At 38.1% G+C, this 27,272-nt stretch overlaps 1 protein-coding gene across 1 annotated transcript in view; it reads right to left on the bottom strand.

Moving 5' to 3' along the window:
• Positions 1–6,400: 6,400 nt before the first annotated feature.
• The window catches only part of LOC124352889 (leishmanolysin-like peptidase), a 357,650-nt gene continuing 336,778 nt past the window's right edge, over positions 6,401–27,272 (bottom strand). Inside the window, exon 2 of the mRNA XM_046802608.1 lies at positions 6,401–6,522. Coding sequence (XP_046658564.1) covers positions 6,418–6,522 — 105 coding nt within the window. The 3' untranslated portion in view covers positions 6,401–6,417. The remainder of the gene's footprint in view (positions 6,523–27,272) is intronic.

Here is a 27,272-nt window from a genome sequence, read left to right as displayed (position 1 = left end):
ACTGTTATATCACTTTTATGAAAATCAAATATAGTTTAGATCCAGAACCTGAATCGCTATACGTGGTTCTAAAGAAAATAATACTTAAAATGCCTAATTAATATAGATGTTGCGATGTATTAGGATTATATTCGTTTATTTAGTATCAAATTGGCTCTGTACTTATTTATTGACACACTAATGCACTTCATTAGTTAGACCTAAAATGTATTTTTTTATTGCTATTTACCATACTTCTTGCAATAAAAAGCTAGAAGATTTATTTTGAGGAATGCCAAGGAGCCACATAATAATTCTACGTAGTCTGGTAATATGCAAAGTTGTCTCTGAAGCCCTATCAGTTAACTGTTGGCTTGCGTAGGGATTGAACACCGCCGTTCTTGCCTTATATCTTGTGCCGGAAAGGTATCTTGAAATTGATTTTCTCAAGGATCTGGGCAATCGAGAACTCCGTTTACAAGCTTGTGCTAGAAAATAATATCCTGGATGGAGCGTCTTGATTCAAGGTACTTAGGTTTAGTAGTGAAGAGACCTCACGTAGTGGGGCATACAGATATCTAAACCCAAGGCGCGCCACAAACGAGTCTCGGAAACCTTCTCTGGATTCCCTCGACAGCATCTCTTAGGTACTGCTGATGGGGAGATCACACCACACAATACTCCAAGTATAGTCCGACCAGGGAAACCGTTGATTATATCAATGTATGGGCCAAAGATCAGTTAATTATTTACATAAGCCTGGATTATGTTTCATGTTTAAGCATTGTAATCCACATAACTAAGCACTTAAAGGCTTCAGTTAAGGTTACCAACAATGTTGTACGTAAAGTGTGTGTGAATTATCGAAAATTAGTAAATTTGCTGCTAATCACTGTAGAAGAAATCACTCAAAATCTTCGGTAAGGTATTCAATAATTTTGTACGTCAAGTGTATATAAATTATATAAAAATAGTGCATTAGCTGCTAATCACTGCATTAGGAGTAACTTGAAGTTTTATGTAAGGTATTCAATAATTGTACGTCCAGTGTGTATCAGTTATCGATAATTAATAAATTAGCTGCTAATCGCTGCTGAAGGAATCACTTGAAGTTTCCGGTACAGTATGCAATAATGTTCAACATCAAGTGTGTATGAGTTATCGAAAATTAGTAAATTGGCTGCTAATCGCTGCAGAAGGAATCACTTGAAGTTTCCGGTACAGTATGCAATAATGTTCAACATCAAGTGTGTATGAGTTATCGAAAATTAGTAAATTGGCTGCTAATCGCTGCAGAAGGAATCACTTGAAGTTTCCGGTACAGTATGCAATAATGTTCTACATCAAGTGTGTATGAGTTATCAAAATTAGTAAATTGGCTGCTAATCGCTGCAGAAGGAATCACTTGAAGTTTCCGGTACAGTATGCAATAATGTTCTACATCAAGTGTGTATGAGTTATCAAAAATTATTAAATTGGCTGCTAATCACGGCAGAAGGATCCACGTCTTCAGTTAAGGTAACCCAAATTTGATTTTATTTCTGCTAAAACTACAAATCTTGAAAAACGAATGTAACTAGAGGTCATAACTTAATAGTTTAACGGATCATCGTATTTCGAATTCGACTACACAAATCTGTATATATTAGCTTGACAGTAACATATAGGTAAAGGTTAATTTGATGCTTAATTGTAAGCTAAAAAACCACTGAACATGACTAAACTAACCAATAATATTATTTCTAATAGAAAACAATGTATAAAACATGTATGTCAACAAGACATGAAAACAACATCTACTACTTTCCAATTGACATGCAAGCCTACACTGTAACTGTTAAACTGCATTCTTTTCTTCGCCCAGTACTAGAGAGGCGGGCAGACTCAGTAATGTGTATTGCAGTTAGGAGGAATGTTCCACGGACCAGAAGAAGTGCAATAACGAGAAGATTCTTGGTTAACAAATGCGGCGACTAGAGCTTAAGTACTGTTTTGTGCAGTAGATCTCCTCCCTGACCTTGCAGGCACGTTGCTGTCCCCTCATCACATGTCACATGTACGGAGTGTTACCTCACTTACCGCTGCCACACCCACCACCTGCCGTCCAAGTGGCGATCCTTCCTTCCTGCGACGCATGACAATCGACTCGGAGCGAGAGGACGTACTGGAAACGCCCATGAACTGCGTTTTAACACCTTTATACGCATTTCTCGCCTTATATGGCTTTACTGTTTCTGTTCGAAGGAAGTTAGACTCGCTTTGATTAGATAACATCACAGTCCGAACCTAAGTGAGCATGATGTTTTCAAAATAGACATGGTGTTTATTCAATACAATTAGACCATTTAAAAGTCCCTATCCTTCCCCACTTAAGAAGTCTAGCATTAGAGAGAGCTGAGGCGACGAAGTTTGACTGCGGAATACATAACACTGACATGTAATACGATTTAATACAGACACAACTATTGAAATCTGAGAGTGGCGTTGTCCAGGATGTTCTCAGTTTTTTATAACCACGTATTACTCAATATACGTATCTCGGCTTGAGTTGTCCGTAGTCTAGTTTTTTTTATTACTCAGCTAATCATCAGGGGAAGGGCTAAGGGGGCCGCTCCTCCCCTAACCGTCTAACACAAAAACAAAATCTACTTGTAGTGTCAACTTAATTACGAAATAACATTACAAAATGTATTAACTTTTACAGTTGAGGCTATAGACGTTTAGTTTCCTCCCCATAAGAACAAAGTTAGACCTAATAACGTTTTTTGCCCTTATTTGTGATCGTAGCTTTATGGGAGGTGTCTGATTTTAAAATTTGTTACAAAATGTACGTATACTTTTTTAATATTTACCGACGAGCCACAAAAAGGTTTATGATATTTGTCTTGCATATCGCATAAAAATACAGAAAAAATAAACCAGTTTGGTTGCGCATTTATTACGTTTTTATTTTTAGATATATCCCACAACGCTACGATAAACAATAAGAGCTTTACGCCTGCAATTCTACTGTACCTACATGCAGTTTTACACTGTACGAGGCTTGACATTGTTCTTATGGGAAAACTGAAGGTCATTTTATTACAGCCCATAACCATAAGACCGAGACGAAATCCAGATTGGTTTGGCGATGCGGCGGAGGTGGGCAGGCTCCTCGCGATACTTGGAAACTTATTTAAACTCGTAATTTAGTTTCGTATATTTCATTATTAGTTTAGAATTTCTGTTATTTAAACACGAATAAGAGAGAAATATGAATAAACATATACATATATACAATTTGTTAAATTAAATACACAATTTCTCGAAGTTTAGATTTACATTTTTTAAACACTCTAAGTATTTAATGGTTAATGCTAAAAAGGCGAGATCGATCCAACCCCCCCCCCCCACCAATAATAATGACTTTATGAGGTTGGATACTTCCAAAACTAAAACATAGATGCATGACTGTTTGGAAGTGGCAAACCCACACAGCGAACTCCTATTTTACAGAGGCCCTGATTAAGTTTATATTCGTCCATTGCTTAGCGTTATGCGTATTAAAAATAAATAAAAAAGCTTAAAGCTGAACTGTACAAAGTAGGAAACTTTCAGGTCACGAAATATGAATTCACCACGATGAAATGTAGGAATGAACAGAGTTCAGAGCTTGAAAGAAAACGTTCCAGATGGCAAAACGCTTTATCCCGCCATGACATTCACAACAGCAATATGTTGTCAACCTGTGTCAAAAGAGGTTTACTACGTACGTGTGTTTCACGGTCTGTTTAAATCTTACAATTAAATGGAAATTTGACTCTCCTGACTACATTATTTTGTAATTGACTATCCTTAAAAACATTTTCGTTATGATAGTTGGCGAACAGAATTTTGCAACGAAAATAAACCGCATCATAATTTGGGATTCATTAAGTCGGCAATGGCTGTTTCGAAAGAGTTGTTTTGCTGACCTCGCGAATTCACGTAACGCAACCAATAACGAGGAAGAGACACACTGACCGTGCGTCTCGTTCGGTGAATTTGGTCAATATCCACTTGAGCGTTGCGCAACGAGTTGCGACCTCATTAACCGGTGAACAGTCGGTTGATAGAAAGTGCTGCAACCGGCAATCATCCCAAAACCGAGGTACCCGCTTTCCCCGGCGAGTCACTAATGGGAGGATGATCGCGCCCTAACTGATCACATGCCAGTCTCTCTTGTTCCGATAGCCTTTCATAGGCGAGATTTCAATTTTAAATGATGAGAAAGCTCCTGCAGTAGTGCTCGACGTACACGCTGTCAATCGGTGATGGTGCAATTCTCCAGGTGAGGACTAAAACAGATACTGTCTATTCCTACAATATGATCAACTACAACCGATCTCCAGTAGGGTATTATACCATAAAGGGTAAACTAAGGCGGCGTCGCGTTGGAAGCAATGAATACTTTATGTGCACAAAGGCTGCAAGTTTTATAGCTAACATGATGTCACAAGGGTGATTGGCGAAGAGGGTTTAGCGCTGTGCAATAACTTGGGATTAGGGCGTTCATCACAGCAAGTTGAACATAGGTCCTTGTTTCCTTTTATACACAATAAGCAAAGCTGAAGTGTCGCTTTTAAAGAGGCGAATGTCCGTGGAAAATTTAACAAAATTCTGTATATAGAAGAATTAGCTTTTGTAATTACTTATTCATTTATTGTGCCTTTGTGAAAGCCATTATCCCAATCAGGCAGTACAAAATACGGAAAACGGATGAAGCAAGGTTTTGGATCAATTGATTTTGCTCCTCATTAAAAACTTGAAATCCAAATTTTAAAGGTAGAATCGGTAGTTATATTTTATATATGTGATCAAATCAGATAGTTTTCCTAACTGCATATTAATAGATCACGAGGTTGAAATAGAAGGGTATATAAAGGGTTAAAAATATCAAACAATATTTTTTTCTAAGATTTAATTGTTTTAGTTTGTAACACTAAAAACTAGTTAGTATTAGACACGAACATTAAAGTTAATTCATAGTCAGCCTACCCTGCAAAGACTCGTGTCTGAGATTTACTCTCTTTGAACTGTCATCTGACGCTGAAATAAATATGATTTATGCGTTTGACGGTTGGGTTTAGTTGTATTAAGTTCATAAAAATGTGATCTGAGTAAAAAATTATTATTTAGTATTTTTAACCCTTTTGATACCCCCCCCCATTTCGACCACACCATAACTAACGCAGCTGATAACCGGTTTCTTTCTGCTCCTGTACTGTTATTTTCTAGAGAATCGGTTGAATAATCATACACAAGTGGTTACGGGCTGGCTCGTCTCTTAAAATACGAGTAGTTTCATGATGTTCTGGCAAAGTGTTACTTGCAGGTTCTGTATGTGTGATACTAACGAGAGAATTTAAGAAGACTATTTTGCAAGCCTGTTTCAGTACTTACAGGTAAAAATTAAAAATAAAGGTCGAGGTCGAATTAGATTGACGTTACTTCCCCAGACATCTGCGACGTGGGGTTATTAACCTTTCAGTGAGAGCTAATGTACAATTTTCATGTCAAACCTGACCAATTTAATAAAGTAAATGATAGTTCATGATGATTCCAACTTAATTACGTTTTAAAGGCCTTTAAAAATACCGTATAAGAGCCCTTTTATACGGGGTTCAAATATTAATTTTCGAATTATGGTATATGTGTCTTATATTAACTGAAGTGAGTATAGTTCGTAATAGTAACAGTACGTATATCTGTAAGTCCATTTTAAGTTACATCTCGCCTCTGTTGAGCAACCGATTTCGGTTGTCATATTACGTGTTGATATTTTCACTTTTAAACAGTAATAACGGTATCAAAAATTATTTATGTGTTTGTCGTTCAAATGATAACGAGGACATATTAACAAAGTGCGTCCTTTAGCACCAATACCTCAGAACACAAGGACTTAGGTGCTCAAATTGTCATCTTATGAAACTCTATTGATAAATCTATTTTAGTTCGTGACCAGGCTGCAAAGGTCCAACTGATTCTACACACTGTTTCTCGCCTTTGAGGATAACGCATTTTGAGAAAGAATAAAGATCAAGAAAAGATAAGAATGGTGGATTCTGAAACATGCTTGAATGTGTGTGTCGTCAATCTAAATTTCAAAAGTCCTAAAAATACCTCGGTCCCACGAGAAAGTCAAGGCCAGAGGCTGCGCGATTAATTTATAGTCAGGATGAGTTCCGTGTGGGTGGGCGGGTCACCAGCCAGCGTGACCTTGGACCTGCGACCTTGTGACACTGGCGCGGGCAACGGGACACTAGCAGGCTACACAGCGTGGGCTACCTGCAGGCTGTAGGCGCCGAGCCATCAGCAGCGGTACTTGTAGAGCAAGGACATCGCGTCTGGCACAGCGCCATCTACTGTACTGTGTCTGTCATTGAGATATAAACACAGGATCGAACCGGTGCTGAAGTCTTACCTGTAAACGCTCTCGTCGTAGTAGAGCAGTATCCTGAGTGGTTGGTCCACACTTCGCTTCTTCATCACGTGTGCTGGCTCTATGTGAACCCCATGGACTACCTGCAACACATCATTCCATCAGACACCTCCAACTACTACTACTTCAAGAGCAATTATTGGATCAAGGAGTTTACTGGAGAAGCTATAAATATTACACAAAATGAATATACGTTTTATTTATACACTACGTAAATCGCAACTAAGGCATTAAACCATCTGATTTTATTTTTCACACAATAAATTATATGGAATGATGGAAACGAACGGAATAAATAGTATAGATAGAATAGAAGAACTCAGTTTTTACACTATACTCCCGGTATGAAGTTAAAAAAAATTCTGATCGCTCTATCTCAAAATGGCCAGGTTTCCATTTGCACAAGTTTTGAATTCTTCATGGAGGATTTGATACCTCCAGTTAACAGAATGAAATGGTCCAGGAAACATAAATGGAGTTTTTGATACCTTCAGATACCAGGATGGAATACCCCAGGAAACAAACATAAATGGAGGTTTTGTTACCTTCAGATACCGCGATGAAATGCCCCAGGAAACGTAAGTGGAGATTTTTATTCCTTCCGATACCGGGATGAAATGCCCCAGGAAACATAAGTGGGGGTTTTTGATACCTTCAGGTGCCGGGATGAAATGATGCCTCCAGGAATATAAATGGAGGTTTTGTTACCTTCAGATACCGCGATGAAATGCCCCAGGAAACGTAAGTGGAGATTTTTATTCCTTCCGATACCGGGATGAAATGCCCCAGGAAACATAAGTGGAGGTTTTGATATCTTCCGATACCGGGATGAAATTGCCCCAGGAAACATTAAAACTATTTTCTTAAGGATTGTGTACTCATTCACGACTTTAGTATATTAAGGGCTCGAGTAGGCCTTAATTTGTTATAATTTAAAGTATCACTTTTCCTCCACAATCACATTTGCACAAACCAAACCGAACAAATTATCGTAACGTCTGGACGGAAGATTAGTTCGAACGATTGGATTGTAGGGAAGTAGGGCGCTCATGCAATCACATTGAAAGATTGGGCGACATTGGAACATGTAGACGTCTGCTCTATCTACGTACTTCCTTGAGTTCCTTTGATCCATTTCTCCACTTATTGGTTTATCGCGCGATCTTTCAAGAGCCTCGCGTGAAAACTTGTTTCGTTTCAAAAGTTATGACCTTCACCACCTACACATACCGTAGCTATGGTGGAAAGGGCTGATTCAATGCGAATATTGAGTTGCTTCATTCAGCTTCCGTTTAGTGTAGCGTCTGAAATCTGACAGTATCAATTCTTGACTCGACCAGGGGAACAATTCTCACCAACCCAAGAACAATTCTTTACCAGTGTAACATTTCAGACGCTACACTAAGCAGAAGCTCACTGGAGCTTAACTCAATAAACAACCTAGTTCTCGGTTTTAGTATTTTCCTGTTAACTCTCTTGATGAAAAGTAGCATACACAGACCACAACATCACCCCCCTAATTTCAAATCAAATCAAATGACTTTATTTGTATCATGAAGAGCGATTGTACAATAGGGTTAATTTAGGGCCATAAGGACCTGTCTTACAACTAACCCTAATACAATAATACTTGTTAAGTGAAATAAAACTACTAAATTTAAAATAAAACAAAATTATATAATAAAGGTATCTTCAAGAATTTAATACGAATTCGAAGTACACACACATCCAAACAGTACATTCATACACAAATTCATTAGCACCCCATCCGTTCTCCAAGACCTGCCCCAACTAACCCATAGTCATCGTTTCTAGCAATTAAGCTTTCAGTCAGGCTGCAAACCGGTTTCGACTCCCTACCGACTTAATATGGTTAGGAAGGGAATTCCATGCTCGGCAAGCAGTAACGACAAATAATATATTGGAAGTTGAGGTTCGGTGGCGAGGAATTAGAAGCATCGATGAGGCCATTCTTGTGTCTCTTGCGCTTGTTTCAGAGATCAATTTGAATTTGTCACCCAGATATATAGGCTCTCCAGGGTTAAGACTACAATACACCAATTTCAGAATCTTTAATAATCCTGTATAGGCTAATTTTAGAATAGAATTTGGAATATAAATATGCGTTATATGACTGTCACGTGTTAGATCAAACACAAAACGTAAACAGCCATTTTGGCATCGCTGCAATTTGGTCTCATTTCGATCATGACCAGGTACTACTGGATATTTCAAATCGAAAGGTTGAGTTAAAATATCATAGCATATGAACGGCAGAGAACCTTTTTAACACATTTAATATGTACAGTCAAACTGTTCAATCTTGTTACTTAATTTTACAACAATTCACCATTGAAACGTAAAATTTATCAATGACTTTTCGTTTTAAACCACAGGCTACATAGAAGTAAATAATACTTGCTATCAACTAAATCATTTCAAATTGTATCCACAGCGTCTAGTTAACACGTGCGTCGACTCCATGTGAACCTCAAGGCCTACTTCGACAGAAGTACCGTTCCGCTGGTAACCTCCTACTTCAAAGAGTTACCTGATCAACCTTTTTATAGCCGACCAAAAACACGAAACGGCTGGACCCTTGATATAGGCCATTAGGACTCCCGGAACAGTACTCGGTGTCCCGGTTGTCACCACAATGTGCGAGGCGTTACGCCCAATGTCGCGGTCTGGCTACACCGTGTCGGCTGTTAATAGCTCTATTGTGTTGTTGAGGCTGCTCACACAGACTCCACTCGTCCTCAACCTTCAACTTGAGGACAACAGACCTCTCCCTTCTCGTCTCGTAGTTTCGAACACCCAGTAACTCGGTGCCCCGGTTGTTCACCACAATGTGCGAGGCGTTACGCCCAATGTCGCGGTCTGGCTACACCGTGTCGGCTGTTAATAGCCCTATTGTGTTGTTGAGGCTGCTCACACAGACTCCACTCGTCCTCAACCTTCAACTTGAGGACAACAGACCTCTTCCCTTCTCGTCTCGTAGTTTCGAACACCCAGTAACTCGGTGCCCCGGTTGTCACCACAATGTGCGAGGCGTTACGCCCAATGTCGCGGTCTGGCTACACCGTGTCGGCTGTTAATAGCCCTATTGTGTTGTTGAGGCTGCTCACACAGACTCCACTCGTCCTCAACCTTCAACTTGAGGACAACAGACCTCTCCCTTCTCGTCTCGTAGTTTCGAACACCCAGTAACTCGGTGCCCCGGTTGTCACCACAATGTGCGAGGCGTTACGCCCAATGTCGCGGTCTGGCTACACCGTGTCGGCTGTTAATAGCCCTATTGTGTTGTTGAGGCTGCTCACACAGACTCCACTCGTCCTCAACCTTCAAACTTGAGGACAACAGACCTCTCCCTTCTCGTCTCGTAGTTTCGAACACCCAGTAACTCGGTGCCCCGGTTGTCACCACAATGTGCGAGGCGTTACGCCCAATGTCGCGGTCTGGCTACACCGTGTCGGCTGTTAATAGCCCTATTGTGTTGTTGAGGCTGCTCACACAGACTCCACTCGTCCTCAAACCTTCAACTTGAGGACAACAGACCCTCTCCCTTCTCGTCTCGTAGTTTCGAACACCCAGTAACTCGGTGCCCCGGTTGTCACCACAATGTGCGAGGCGTTACGCCCAATGTCGCGGTTCTGGCTACACCGTGTCGGCTGTTAATAGCCCTATTGTGTTGTTGAGGCTGCTCACACAGACTCTACTCGTCCTCAACCTTCAACTTGAGGACAACAGACCTCTCCCTTCTCGTCTCGTAGTTTCGAACACCCAGTAACTCGGTGCCCCGGTTGTCACCACAATGTGCGAGGCGTTACGCCCAATGTCGCGGTCTGGCTACACCGTGTCGGCTGTTAATAGCCCTATTGTGTTGTTGAGGCTGCTCACACAGACTCCACTCGTCCTCAACCTTCAACTTGAGGACAACAGACCTCTCCCTTCTCGTCTCGTAGTTTCGAACAACCCAGTAACTCGGTGCCCCGGTTGTCACCACAATGTGCGAGGCGTTACGCCCAATGTCGCGGTCTGGCTACACACCGTGTCGGCTGTTAATAGCCCTATTGTGTTGTTGAGGCTGCTCACACAGACTCCACTCGTCCTCAACCTTCAACTTGAGGACAACAGACCTCTCCCTTCTCGTCTCGTAGTTTCGAACACCCAGTAACTCCGGTGCCCCGGTTGTCACCACAATGTGCGAGGCGTTACGCCCAATGTCGCGGTCTGGCTACACCGTGTCGGCTGTTAATAGCCCTATTGTGTTGTTGAAGCTGCTCACACAGACTCCACTCGTCCTCAACCTTCAACTTGAGGACAACAGACCTCTCCCTTCTCGTCTCGTAGTTTCGAACACCAGTAACTCGGTGCCCCGGTTGTCACCACAATGTGCGAGGCGTTACGCCCAATGTCGCGGTCTGGCTACACCGTGTCGGCTGTTAATAGCCCTATTGTGTTGTTGAGGCTGCTCACACAGACTCCACTCGTCCTCAACCTTCAACTTGAGGACAACAGACCTCTCCCTTCTCGTCTCGTAGTTTCGAACACCCAGTAACTCGGTGCCCCGGTTGTCACCACAATGTGCGAGGCGTTACGCCCAATGTCGCGGTCTGGCTACACCGTGTCGGCTGTTAATAGCCCTATTGTGTTGTTGAGGCTGCTCACACAGACTCCACTCGTCCTCAACCTTCAACTTGAGGACAACAGACCTCTCCCTTCTCGTCTCGTAGTTTCGAACACCCAGTAACTCGGTGCCCCGGTTGTCACCACAATGTGCGAGGCGTTACGCCCAATGTCGCGGTCTGGCTACACCGTGTCGGCTGTTTAATAGCCCTATTGTGTTGTTGAGGCTGCTCACACAGACTCCACTCGTCCTCAACCTTCAACTTGAGGGACAACAGACCTCTCCCCTTCTCGTCTCGTAGTTTCGAACACCCAGTAACTCGGTGCCCCGGTTGTCACCACAATGTGCGAGGCGTTACGCCCAATGTCGCGGTCTGGCTACACCGTGTCGGCTGTTAATAGCCCTATTGTGTTGTTGAGGCTGCTCACACAGACTCTACTCGTCCTCAAACCTTCATCTTGAGGACAACAGACCTCTCCCTTCTCGTCTCGTAGTTTCGAACACCCAGTAACTCGGTGCCCCGGTTGTCACCACAATGTGCGAGGCGTTACGCCCAATGTCGCGGTCTGGCTACACCGTGTCGGCTGTTAATAGCCCTATTGTGTTGTTGAGGCTGCTCACACAGACTCCACTCGTCCTCAACCTTCAACTTGAGGACAACAGACCTCTCCCTTCTCGTCTCGTAGTTTCGAACACCCAGTAACTCGGTGCCCCGGTTGTCACCACAATGTGCGAGGCGTTACGCCCAATGTCGCGGTCTGGCTACACCGTGTCGGCTGTTAATAGCCCTATTGTGTTGTTGAGGCTGCTCACACAGACTCTACTCGTCCTCAACCTTCAAACTTGAGGACAACAGACCTCTCCCTTCTCGTCTCGTAGTTTCGAACACCCAGTAACGCGGATTAACAGCCTCGGGACAAATCAAGGAGAAAATCTCAATTTTTCCAATCAATAATGGCAAATGGCCACTTCAACGATGCACCATTGACAGATACTACCGTGGGAATGTGTGCAATCCAAGAATTACGGCATGAAAGTGAGTTGACTATTCAAGTTATGGCCCAGAACGTATTGGCCATAACTGTAATATATTTATTGTTCATAAATTCTGCAACATGGACTGTGTAATATTACGAAATATCCTTGTCTATTTACTTTCAGGACATTTGGAAATAACGATTTGACAATCTATGCCGATCCATGACCATTATCAATCTATTTTCGTCTTATCAGGGTGGCCGTAGGCGAGGCCACACGGTTTCATGAAGATTACAACCCTTACGTGTATTGCATTACACATTAGTAGAGTGTGAAACCAATCCATTTTTACACTAACTCAAATCCAAAATGAGAATATCGTCTCTCATAAGTAAATATGAATTGATTTACTCCTTACAACTTTTAAACTGAGTCTAAATATGCATCCACGAAGGGTTTATATAGTTTTAATTTATTTATTATTACACATAATTTTATTCTCTAGTCTTCTACATAATATCAACTAGTGATGAAAATTTAAATCAGATGTTCTGTTTTTATTATTAGGTTATTTTAATTTATCTTACCTATTACGTTTAATGAATGCCATCAGTTGCTTACACAATTTTCTCTTTGGAATATGTAAGATGTTAGAAATTAGGTTGTGAGGTTTTTCAAAACTGGAGTGCTACAGGGTGGTTGTGAGGTTTTCAAAAGGGAAGTGTTACAGGGTGGTTGTGAGGTTTTCAAAAGGGAAGTGTTACAGGGTGGTTGTGAGGTTTTCAAAAGGGAAGTGTTACAGGGTGGTTGTGAGGTTATCAAATGGGAAGTGTTACAGGGTGGTTGTGAGGTTTTCAAAAGGGAAGTGTTACAGGGTGGTTGTGAGGTTTTCAAAAGGGAAGTGTTACAGGGTGGTTGTGAAGTTTTCAAAAGGGAAGTGTTACAGGGTGGTTTTGAGGTTTTCAAAAGGGAAGTGTTACAGGGTGGTTGTGAGGTTTTCAAAAGGGAAGTGTTACAGGGTGGTTGTGAGGTTTTCAAAAGGGAAGTGTTACAGGGTGGTTGTGAGGTTTTCAAAAGGGAAGTGTTACAGGGTGGTTGGGTTGTTGTAAAACTTCCAAAAGGCGAATGTTACAGATTGGTTGCATTTCTGATAGCCCACTGTACACACCAGTGAATGCGAAACTTTTTAAAGGAAGATGCTGAGTGTCAAGATCAGATCGCTGACCTCGCCTATTATCCTACTTCATATTAAAACAACAACCAACTTCTGAGACAAGAATTTAGTTTAAGGTATCAAATTCTTTTCTAGTCAATAAGACTAAACAGTTGCTCAAATAATTTATGTTTGTTAATATTAACATTTTGTAAAATTCCAATACAAAAATACAGTTCAATATTTAAAAATACTTATATGTACAGATACGGTTTGTGTCACGGTATGGTTTATGTCAAGACACTGTTTGTGTCAAGGTAAGGTTTTTGTCAAGGTGAGTTTTATGTCAAGGTATGGTATGTGTCAAGATACGGTTTGTGACAACGTATGGTTTGTGACAAGGTACAGTTTCTGTCAAAGTAAGGTTTGTGTCAAGGCACAGTTTGTGACAACGAATGGTTTGTGACAAGGTTAAGTTTCTGTCAAAGTAAGGTTTGTGTCAAGGCACAGTTGTGACAACGAATGGTTTGTGACAAGGTAAAGTTTCTGTCAAAGTAAGGTTTGCGTCAAGATACGGTTTGTGACAACGTATGGTTTGTGTCAAGGTACGGTTTGTGTCAAGATAGGTTTGTGTCAAGATACGGTTTGTGTCAAGATACGGTTTGTGTCAAGATACATTTATTTTTATAAACTATCTCAAAAATTTAGTATATGTTCCCATTTGATTGCATATACTCCCGAAACGACCTTTTAATAAGGTATGATTCATGGAGTAAGAAATGCTCAAAAAGAATCCAAAATTAATAATACTTATGTTACGCTATTACATGGAGAGACCCGAGTTCGCCCTAATCACACCAGAGTGCATTGTAGGATTGGGTCATATCTCCGGGTTAACATTGTTACCATTGTACAATACTGGGGCCGGCCTCATTACTGCCATTACCGTACATGCACTCACCTATACGACTAATAAGAACTTACATCCAGTACTGTATACTATGTCTCGGTTAGCTACATTTCTCCAATTTCAATATACACAATTACCGTTTCTTTTATTTAATTAATTTTAATGTTTAATTCAATTAACGTGAATTAAATTATTATCATTAAAACGTGCAAAACGATAATACGTTAATTCGGGTAAATAAATTACCATAAACATGATTTCCGCTATGAAACGAGTTTCGTTTAACTGTTAATGAGAAAATAAATACAAGTGAGCACAGAGACATGTTTTAGAAGCTAATTCTTTTGTTACTGACATCACTGAATAAATAAGGCTTTAACCTTTGCGTAAATATGGCTTGCTTTTATCCTTTTCTGCAGTTCCGTTCAAAAAGGCTTTTTTATTACTTTATTTACAATAAATTCAGCTTATTACAGAGCGTATAAGTTTTATATTAGTCGATTATTTATTTATTTCACTATCTTTAAATTTATGCTGAAAGAAAAAGCAGACACAGAGTTAAGTGCCTACATTACAAGGTTAACATTTTTAATGTACTGTAGTAAAATATTCGAGTTTACGAAAACGTATTTTTTCAACTTACGAAATATGGAAATATACGCGTAGAAATTAATTGTAGTTACCGATATTATTAAGCTGGAAAATTGACGGGGAACGCTGTAACTGACGTACTAAAACAAATCTTGAGATGAAAGCTGAAATGTGCAGAATTGAATATGAGTTTAGTTTTCAGAAGAAGCACTCAAGGAAGCAAGCAAAGTCGTAGATATCCGACTTGTTATCACCGTGAGAGGCTTACCGTTCGTTTCACAGATTACAACTTGTGTAAACCTTGGACTCCATTTCAGTGTTTCACACCCCAGTTTGCCCATTCTCCTTCCATTTATATTCTCACATGTACAGAGTATAGAGTCAAGTGGTGTCATACCGAAGAAATCTAGTTTAGAGAATTGCTAAATATTCCCATTTTGGGTTACCCAGAAAAGATAGCTTTAGTGTAAAGGTATGTCTGCACGTGTGCGTGTGTTAGTTCGTCGTTACGTCCGTGTTTATTGTCAGATGTTTATGCAAAATAGAGTTTGTAATGACAAAAAATAAATGTTCTCTCAAAACAGCTTAGGTGTATTAAGTTAAATTTTCACCATTAATATAACAATGGTTTGAACCCCATTTCAACAAGAATTCTAATTTACATTTCAAATACGCGTAGTAGGCCTATAATTTAAGTAGTAGAACCGTATACTGTGGTAGTATAATTACTGTTAAATATTTTACATGACAGTAATTATTTGAATGGTTAACTATCCACTGTCATTAAAACTAAAAAAAATATGAGAGAATTTTTTATATAATTTATGTATAATAAAAGTTTAAATTTTTTTAGTTGTGTAGGGATGTTAAATTAAGTTTACCTTAACAAGTATTTAAACACAATTCGCTTACGACCAACAGATGACATATATTTGTCTATAAATAAGTATTTTACGCCAAATCACAATAACACTTTTGCAGCTTGTTTGTAAAGCTCCAAACGAACTGCCAGTGCGTGTGTTATTGTGTTCAGCTTCAACCCCCATCAGAACTTATAATTACTGATTTAACTTTGCCAACAGCTTCTTGCAGTAGGTAAACCAAATTTTCTTACTTTTGTTATCATCATACACAGATATTATATAGTACAACTATTCTAGTACCGGGAAATTTATTTCATTATATTTTTATAACTTTTAGCTATGGTCTTTGCTATATTCTATATTTTTAGACATTATAACGAATTATATTAAAACTGTAAAAATAAAATCAAGCTTATCTAGTTTTGAAGAAAGCTACTGAATTAAAATAATAATAATAAGTCTGAAAGAAAACACTTAAGAGGAAATCTGAAACAGAGTGGAACGTTGCCCGAGTGTCAGCCGCACTTGAGTGGGGTTAGAAGCTTTTGTGGGAGAACGGTGCTACCAAAGTGACTTAAACACATTTATAGAAAATACACCTCTGTGGATCTTCAAGGTTATAAACAATATTGTCTAATCTTCTGTGGCATATTTGTATTAAAGATCGAGTGAGGCGATTTTGGAGCAGACTAGCTAATTTTCTGTAGACCAAGAAACATGAAAAATTTCATATGAAAATTCACAATGATATGAACTGGTCTGGCAATTTCCGTCTTATTGGCACAACATTAGAGTTGACAAAACATTAGAGAGAGGCAGTCACAAAGTAGAAGCACACAATTAAGTGATTAGACGAGATGGTCATGATGATCATTAGCGGAAGCAGCGAATTGAAAATATAAACGCACAATTTTAAAATAGCCTTGCCACTTTTTCGTGAGCCATCAGCATTTGGCCTTGGTAAATAAACAGCCGTTACGGAAAAGCTACGGGCGAGGATAAAAAATAATATTTAATGAACAGACTTGATAAAATACTTTGTAAAATAGTATTATATTTGATTAAAGTTTCCCAAAATTACATACTTTATTTTGACGTTAAGAAAGTTACATTGGGAGCTAATAAAACATGATCAATTTGAAATATGAAAACTTGCTAAATGTAGTTTTTTGAGATACCCAATGAAAGATGCTTCTTTATTGGTATGTATAAACGGACAGTAACAAATGGATGATATTTTATTTATGCGAATATAAGAACCGTGTAATTTTAACATCAGTTAGAAATAGTACACAAAATGATATCTCAAATGTAAATAATGTTGACTGAGTTAAGTCTCAATGACGATACTAATTAGTTCAATGTACCTTACTACACAAAAACCGCGACCCGTCTCGCAAACGAGCAGAAATGGGCCAATTATCCATTTATACGACCACTTCTTCACTTCAAACAAAAATTATCATTGTAAAATTCACGTAATGATGTTTTAAAAAGGTAAATTAAAACATTTCATGTAACAAAAGAAATGTTTATAGTTTAAACCCCATGAAAAGGGGGGGGTTTAATACCTTCCAAGTTACTTCTAATTTCTTCCACGATTCTCCTTTATTTCAAACACATTTCCTTAAAAGTTATATTAGTAAAGAAAATAGATTATCTCTGAACCATATATATATAACAATATTGTAATCATAACTTATTTGTATCTAAACCATAGAAGGTTTTAAATGCATCTTTTTACATTGCATAGAAGTTAAACTTCGGCACACAAATGACTCAAGTATGTATATTGTTTCAATATTGTGTTCATGAATAGAGGTTGTATGAATTGACCATGCAGTATAAGACAGCCACTAACGGTTGGTTGGACTGTTGCTCGCGCTGTGCTGAGGAACACACGATTGTTAGGGTTTGCACAAATACTACCATGACAGAGAAAGTAGCCCGTGTAAACTGTCGAAGAGGTCGCTCTGACGACAACAGACAGTCACTACGGTTGGTTGGACTGTTGCTCGCGCTTTGCTGAGGAACACGATTGCTAGGGTTTGCACAAATACGACCATGACAGAGAAAGCAGCCAGTGTAATCCGTCGAAGAGGTCGATCTGACGACAACAGACAGTCACTACGGTTGGTTGGACTGTTGGTAGGACAGGAGTGACGGTACATCTGCCAGAGAGACAAGTAACACAGCCGGAGGAAGCCAGGCCACTAGCGCTGTGCTGAGGAACACGATTGTTAGGGTTGCCCAAATACGACCATGACAGAGAAAGCAGCCAGTGTAATCTCTCGAAGAGGTCGATCTGACGACAACAGACAGTCACTACGGTTGGTTGGACTGTTGGTAGGACAGGAGAGACGGTACATCTGCTAGAGAGACATGTAACACAACAGGGGGAAGCCCGCTTGCCAGCGCTGTGCTGAGGAACACGATTGCTAGGGTTGCCCAAATACGACCATGGCAGAGAAAGCAGCCCGTGTAAACTGTCGAAGAGGTCGCTCTGACGACAACAGACAGTCACTACGGTTGGTTGGACTGTTGGTAGCACAGGAGTGACGGTACATCTGCTAGAGACACATGACACAACAGGGGGAAGCCTGCTTGCCAGCGCTGTGCTGAGGAACACGATTGCTAGGGTTGCCCAAATACGACCATGACCATGACAGAGAAAGCAGCCCGTGTAAACTGTCGAAGAGGTCGCTCTGACGACAACAGACAGTCACTACGGTTGGTTGGACTGTTGGTAGCACAGGAGTGACGGTACATCTGCTAGAGACACATGACACAACAGGGGGAAGCCTGCTTGCCAGCGCTGTGCTGAGGAACACGATTGCTAGGGTTGCCCAAATACGACCATGACAGAGAAAGCAGCCCGTGTAAACTGTCGAAGAGGTCGCTGTGACGACAGACACGATGCACGATGGAAAGGTCGTCCAGTTTTCGAAAGCGTCGTGAGTGGGCAAATGAAACATTAGCCTACGAAGTCATAAAACTGAAGATAACAAACAGGATAGAAAAAAAAATTAGAAAAAGTAGAAGAGAAAGGAGAAAGTGAAGAGATTATTATATATAACCCTAATGACTTGGCGGTACACCAATAGTACACAAATACAAAGGCAGAGAATAAAATGCTGTAAGAAAAGTAATGGCAAAAGTAATGGGCAAGAAAGATGGCAATTTATATATCTTCGATTTGTGCAGGGAATGAAGAAGGATACAATTTCCTCAGCTTGGTACCTTTAGCAGATACACAGCTGTTCTGTACAAATGGTGCACTGGAACTCTGACTGGTCTGCTTGGAACTTCATAGAGTCTGCTTCTTTGAAACTGAGACAGTACGTGAGACGAATATATGTGTTTGCCACTGTCATTCAGACACGCCGCGAATGTGACGAAATAAGGAGACAATCGTCTGTATAAAGGACACATCCCTCAAAGTCGTAAAACAATGATCTGCAAAACTTATCCCATCAGAGCTTTCAGGCAAAGAGATGAACTTGCATTATATCCTACTAGAAAATTGTTAAACCTCGACCCATATTGTTGGTCGCAGAATTATAAGAGATTTCTCAGTTAGAATATATGATAAATACGAATTAACAGAGTAAAAGTTTATAATAAAGTAAATATACTTTTTAAATACTTCAATGATTAAGTGTGGAACAGTTTTTGATTTTTTGAATAGCCAATAACAATATAAAAGAAAAAACTGCATTATTTTTCCCTTTTAAACTAGATACCTTCTAAAAATAAATAAACTAAAAATAAGGGTATAAATGTGTTTTGGAATTTGATTTTTGTGGAAGCAAAATCAAGTTGGCTGCCAATAACTTCGGCTCTTAAGATCCAACATTGCATTTGCAATCCCTAACAAGTTTATTGATAAATTCCTTATGGATAATTAAGTATTTTTACCCACATTACGTTATACGAACGTGTGCATCTTAAGTTTCTTCGTTGACTGTCACTGTTACAGTAAATTATCTGCACTTCATGGTGTTTTACAGCTGTCATGTTTGTCTTCTTGCTACAAAGGTTTTTCTACAATTACACAATTTTTAATACAAAGAGAAAATTGCAACTGATTTTGAATTCAAGTGTGAATGACTTCGTTTAGCCTTGGCAATTATTCTTGCTTATCCTGATTTAGATCTCGAAAAGAAACCCCAGTATTAGAAAAACTGATGCTAGTAATTGCCTTTTTCCGCGTGCATGATCATTTGACTCGGTACTGCCGTCTCGCAGTGAAGAGATCTCAGTGAATGAGAGCTATATCTCTGGTGAGTAAGGTAATCACAGGCTTCACATACTCCGCACCTGGCGTATTACGAGTGGGAAGTACTCCTTTCCTACTCAAGTACTCCTTTCCTACTCAAGTACTTTTACTCATTGTTTCTTTCTACTGGCTCTACGTGCAGGAGAAAATAGTAAGTCAAGAGTAAGATTCACCCTAGTAAAATACAACCCTTCTCTAGTGCTGAACAATAGTGTTTTAAATTTGAGGAAGGAATTATATACAACAAATACAAACAGCTGTTAGAAGCCAAGGCTAGGGCTCGCTGGGAACTACAATTGCGGCATATCATATGGCAGAATTATATGTGACCTTGGGCTGACCACGTTACCTGGCTGATACAGCTGGCATTGTGGCAGCTATGACGCCATCTCAATAACACTTCCTCGAGTAGAGATATCTTATTAGTTTTTAAATTACAAACTGATATTTTATGGTAATTTCTTAAACAGAGGAGGGAGGCTAAAATAATATGAATTAGTAATTTTGTATCTTTGAAAATTAATTTATCATTATTGATTTTATTTATATTTGATTACTAAAATTTAAATTTAAAGGCATAATGTAATTTTTACTCCTTATTGTATTGTAACAAATTTGCATATAATTAAGACATAATTGATTCTAATAAATTTAAATTTATACTTTAAAATTTTCTCTTTTTTTAATAAGTAGTATTTTAGTTTACATCCAGAATACGTGTATAGATACAACATGTTTCCTACCTAGACTCCCGATTAGTGTTATTTTATAATTAAGTGGGTCCATTCTTCGGTCATCCTTAGAACCATCGACTATATTTCAATTCCACTTCCACACCAAAGTTTCTTACATAAATAAATCAGCACTAAATATGAGAACTATCAGCCTAAAAAACATAACAATTTTCAAGTTTTTAGCTAAATGACACTGCATTGGATGTAAACAATTCTGGCTTAATATGAAGTTAGAAAATTATTAATATATAGTTATGTCTTTTTATTGAATTTCAGACACATTTACCCGTTTTATAATAACAGCAAAGCTCGTACGCTCTACGTAAATCATTAATACGAGTAGTTGAGCTGTTACAACATATATACCGGTATATATATATATATATATATATATATATATATATATATATATATATAGAATATAGGTATATAATAACAAAATATTCACGGAATAATTTGTATTATTGATTTAAGAGAAATTTTAATACGACAGACATTTTTTGTTTGCATTACGACCAGTTCTACAGGACGATATTTCTTTCTCCTAACATCGATCGGAAAGTAATTTGAGATACGTTTCAATGACCACGTCAACAGACATTTACATATCAGTTAATAGATACAGAACTCTACTAGTACTTTGTACAGGTCTGTATTTGATTCACCTACAAAAGTTTTCTTCCTCAATTCTTCGTCGCAAAACATTGAAATTAAATTTACAATACACCATAGAAGACCGTCATCCTGAAGTTGCCGGTGCCTTAACCAAACATGATTGGGACGTGAGTGAAGTGGCGGGTGACGGTCGGTCAGCGAGGAAGCCGTGCGTGTCCCCCGGCAGTCAAGGTCGCGAAGATGAGCCTTGGAATCGGCACGACCTGGCAAAGGAGGCGGTGAAGGTCCGATAATCAAGGGAGACCATGTCTGTCCACACAACCAACAATGGTGGGAACATTGCGAATCCTGGTCCACTGTAATGTTTAATGAGAACTGGCAGAAACATACTCTCATCGCTGGAACGTAATAAAAATTAGGATTTGCTTCTAAGAAAACATGAAGTTATAAATAGGGGACATTTTAGGCATAGCAATTGAATGGTAAAGCCTGAGAAACTATAATTTGTCAGATGCCATTGGCTAAGTAATCGGAAAGCCTTACTTTGGTAAAAGATCCTCCGAGTATGTTTTAAAGATGGTACGAAGGTACACCGAAATCCTTAGTAGAGACATAATGAGTTTTACTCTATGTAAAGGTATATTAATTAAAACTATAGGAGTGCAATTGAAAAAAGCAATTCATATAACAATTTTAATATTTATTTTAAGCCCAGTACCATTGAAAACTTCAAAAATTATGATGAAGCCCCATATGGTTGATAACCTTTTCGGCGCTAAGCACACTTCGTGTAGAAAACACTTACAAAACATCAGACATAATTTAACGAAGGATAGTAACAAGTTGTGAATTTTTTAAATAGTTCAGTTTGATATTTCCAGGATATAGGTACCAGGATACTTCCCAACCTCTTCAATCAGAACAACGTCATTATTGACGCTGAAATATAAATTCAACTGCTTACAATCAACACTATCCACCATTCGGAGCGAACAAAAGATCCAAACACTTTGAAAACATTGTAATAAATTCTCATCGAGTACGATTAGACTTGTCCTGGAAGAAATACCACATGCAAAACCATGTGAAGCAGTTTTCACGATAAGTCGCTCCAGGTAACACGTATCTTAAAACCCCATTGCAACAGACTCCACCACAACTGTTACATCCAAAACCCGACCAGTGATGTGACAGTGCAACGTGACTTGAGCCGGTAGATCTGGTGACACGTGCCGAGGGGTGTCCAGGGAACATTCACCCCGCACCCCGACTAATTAATTAGCGGTTAGCACTGCTGCCGCTGAATAGGAACTAACGATGGACACCGCATCTTTAGAAGTGGATACAAACAGAACGCCGCGAGCCTAGCGAGTCACCACCTCCGTTGATGATGGGCTTGGTTTTGTAATTAGTGAGTAATTCAAAGTATACGATCGTCCAAATTTATCATGTGGTTCCTTTCTTTCATCAAGACCTTTAAAATCTGATTGCATAGAAATATCCACACCAAGAACTTCGAATAACTTTGTTTGAAAATATCTTAAAAGTCCATGACTGTAAGTAAGTCCTTGCCTTAGAAAAACATTTCCCATAGAAGTGTTCTGAAATGTGCCTTACTTTTTAGCCTATATGTATAATATTTAGGAGACTGTGAATCACACTTATTCCTTCATGAGAATTTATCTATCGTCTTGGTTTATACATAACTGGCTAATAATGTTCACAGAAATTAAATTGTTTAACTTAAAATGTTACCAGTTTAAACATAGTAGATTTGTGTACAGTAGACATACATTCTGAGAACATTATTATTACACAGATGTAATGTAAGATGTTCACGTTTTAAAGGAAACATTTAGACCAGTGCAAACACTCTTGAATGATTCTTTGTCCATTTATTCTTCAGACATTTTGTTCAAACCGACTACGATAAACCCCCTCAGAATATTCAAACTCTCATCTATTAACCCCCATCGTGACATTTAAACATTGCATAAATATTTAATTTCCCCTTAGTACTATTTAATGAGTGAAATGTAGTCACAGAGTCAATAACTCGTACAAGTTGTTTGTGTGATATAAATTATTTTAAATATTCGTTTCTAATACTCGGCTGGGATATGATTACCGATGAAGCTAATCTACTTAAATACTTTACCATGTGACAGGCGAGCTCAGTAAATTCTTGGCAGAAGTAGAGCAAGTGCATTCATAACAATTAATGCTTCAAGGCTGGCAATAGAAAGAGGATTACGGGGGAAAAAGTTGATTTAGTTGGTCATGGTTGAAATGATCGGAAATTTATGACATGTAAAGTAACGCCATTTATTAATATAAAATTGATGTTCGTGCACATATCCGCAACACCGCACATGCACATATCCGCTTTGTGACCCTAAACGTGGCGTGTGCCCATTTATATACAATCGCTTATAAATTTATGGTTAGGTATAGGATAGGTCAATAGCTATGGCACATTAAAATTGTTTCAGAATAGAGATATAATTGTATAATCACCTATTTTGAGTATTTCTTTTTATAGTATATTAAGAATGGCCCTTTTGAAAAAGTATTTAAGAGTGTTTATTGAAAACATTATTTACTATCAATCAATACAAAACAAATATATTATTCTACCATATCTGAATTATTAAAACATAACAGTAGCCTACTGTATTCATCCCGCTAATAAACCGGCCCCAAGTCCTCTCACCTGAGATTCTAGGATCTAGTGCTCCAGGATTAAGTCCTGCCGAGGATTACAGAGTATTAATTTTAATTAAAAAGGTTACTTGTTTTAATTTAAAGCAAATTAAATGAACAAAATATTTAACCTTAACCTTTTTCTCATTAGAGAATAACAAAGTCCTCCAACGTTAAGTTCTTAAATGTATTATAATTAATACTCTGTTTTATTAAGTTATTGTTTGTGCTGTAAATAATATATGTAAAACAAGAATGTATGTAAACAATGTAATCACATTCGTATATAATACAGTGTAAACTAAAGTTACACTAGATGTTTAATCATACTGTAATGGAAACTTAAATAAGTGATTAACAGTAAATAACAAATAATAACTGAGCGTACAACCTGTACATATTTAAAAACTTCTGTGTACTTCCATCTTCAAACTATTTTCATATTAAACGTGTAATTAACTAATGAGGTTAATTCAACGTGTAGTAAATAAGTAATAATGTCTAACTCGAGATGTCTAATCACTCGTTGGATTTAGGATTCTCCGAGCCACAAATACATATACATGTATATTGAATTTTGAAACAATAATGGGTTATTTTTCATTTGTCACATTTTATTTACTATTTTTGTTATTTTGAATTAAGTGTAAAATTTGTCACGATACTAATTCTTCACTGCCCATATTTTATGGAATACATTCAAATGCCACTAAATAATAGCTATTGTTTGTAAATATAACAATATTTTACAATATATAGAGTTTATTTTTAGTACAAAACCCCAAACAGAGCAATAAAAAATTAAAATAGTTCAATTAAAATACATCACTAGAAAGATTGGACATTTTTATACACATACAGAGGTAGGTACCTTCAGACAATAAATGTTAAAAATAAACTGGGAGGGCCAGTAATGCACTTCCTTAGGTAATTGACGAGGGCGGAGCTTTATTGTGATTGGCTGAACCTTAACCAATCACTGATTAGCATGGCTTCTACATCATATGCTGCCAGTTTTTGGACAATCTGACGCTGTCTTTCTTTGTTGAAGTTGTTTTTCTTCTTGATTATTTCTAAAAATTCTCTGATTATCCTACGATAATAGTAAGGAACTTTTGATCGTACTTTGGTTTTCGAAAATCCTTTTAAAAACTAGTGTAAGTAGTTGCTCTGCCGGGACTCGAACCCGGATCTCTCGCTTACTTGCTGGTTATATTATTGTTATCATGTGATACTAATCTTTGTGAATCAATCCTTACTACTAAATTTAAAATACAAATTGTATACTTTATGTTTCAGTGAACATTTGCTATACTACCAAGAGTATTCGCGCAATAAGCAGAAGATTAAAAATATGCTCATGTTCGAAACCCTTTGTTGTGTAATAAATATCAAAGTTGGCTACCGATAATGTGTCGAGGGCGCGTGAAACGCTGCCGAGGGAATACCAATAACCGTTACTCTCTCCTGTGACACGGTTGGCACGGTCCACATGGCCATTGTTACTCAACTGTCACCGTGTCTTGGGAAACCGTTAAAAAACTGCAACACTTGTCACCCAATGATATTTCCAGTAACAACACGAAACGTTATTTCAGTCAGTTCCGAGTAGAGGAGACAACAATACACTGAACACACTCCCGAGAAAGGACGTTTCCGAACAAGACGACATTTATAAAAGGTTCCCTATAAGGCGAGAGAAAGTAAACATGCTAGTTAACTTCCTACTAGTATTAATTGGCCTTGCCATCTAATTAGAGAAGCACATAATTATATTAACAAGAAATTCTTCTCCATAGAGACCTAACTATTACCTGACGTAAAATTAATTCCTGACGAGTATTCATATTAAACCGATCTGTTTAGTACTTTCCAAACGAATCCTCACAACATGAAGACTGTATTTTTATGGGCACAAGAACTAGTTCCCATTCCTATATAACATTACACCCATTATTTCCACAGTACGTTTAAATTGTTGACTGACGACGCGACGTATAATAAAAGGGTGAAGGGAAAGACATTGTTAAAAGATTACGCAACACAAAATTAAGCTAAGCGGAATGCGACATTGTAACGTGTTTCAAACAAGAGCCAAGAGTGCAGAGATAGCATGGATCTAGATCCTCTTTGATATAAAGTTTTAATTAAATGTCAACAGGTCAAATGGCCTCTGTGCATCATCCGTGAATAAATTACATCTAGACACGGAATTTCGGTCATATTTACAACATAATCTGCTTGTTAGCTTTATTATTTAAATAACCCAACGTCAATATCAGAATAGATTGGCTCATTAAATGTCATATAAATATTGAATATAATTAAAATTCGGCGATATGTTACACATTATTAATAGTCAGCCATTTATAACCCCTGGAAACTATAATCTGGTTTTATTGCATTTGTTTGACGTATTTTATTATAGCCTCTGGCGTTTGTCGGGATTGATAGTGTGGTATTTTACCAAGGGGATGATTTATAACTTATATTAATGGTTTACTAATGGTAATTTAAAAACTCGTATCGCATATTATATTTAAATTTTTACGATTCAATTACTTTGTATTTGGCCTTTTCTGTCCCATATGTGTTTGGTGAGTTAAACACAACATATGTGTAGTGTAATGGTAGCGTACTCACCCGGCAAGTGAGAGATCCTGGTTCGAATTCAAGTCCCGTCGGAGGAAGTATTTTTATGATTGAACGTTTATTGAATATATATAAGTTTTTGATCTCTCCAGGAGGTATGGCAAACATTTTAAGTACGAAATTCAGGAAACCGTATATTAAGTCTTACATAAAAACACATACATTTCATATTTTTTACTAAATAATTAAAAAAAATCTTTCCACTTTCGTTTCTTACTAGAAGAAAAATTACTGGAAGTAGCAATAAGTTGTTCTTCAAGAAGTTTTAAATTCAAAATATCGTATTAAAAAATAAAACCAATTGTGTTGTAACAAATATATAACACGCAGAGAAACAAATACAAGGCTTCAAAAATATACATAACAATATGAAAATGAAAAAGAAATCTCTGTCAATTGCTGGTGACGTAAAAACCACAACAGACTGGGAAGATGGAGGGAGCTTTCATAGAATCCAAACAAAATAAACAGGGCATTCACGCTTGAAACCCGTAAAACCTTGGTTTGTATAAACTCTGGTAATTCCTACAAACTGTACCACTTAACAAACACACCCTTACGACAACAATACAATTAAAAAAATATAAATTTCTAGATTCTAATCGGTTTAAACAGTGTGTTACCACTCCGCACTACGTAAACAAAATTAAATCAATCAGTTTATTTGTTAAAGACCAGTGTTTTTTTGAAAAATATAATAACTAAGTTTTCTTAATACAATGTAT

Source organism: Homalodisca vitripennis, chromosome 1 (assembly GCF_021130785.1).
Source record: "Homalodisca vitripennis isolate AUS2020 chromosome 1, UT_GWSS_2.1, whole genome shotgun sequence".
NCBI lineage: Eukaryota > Metazoa > Arthropoda > Insecta > Hemiptera > Cicadellidae > Homalodisca > Homalodisca vitripennis.
This window is presented reverse-complemented; position numbering and strand designations above follow the sequence as displayed.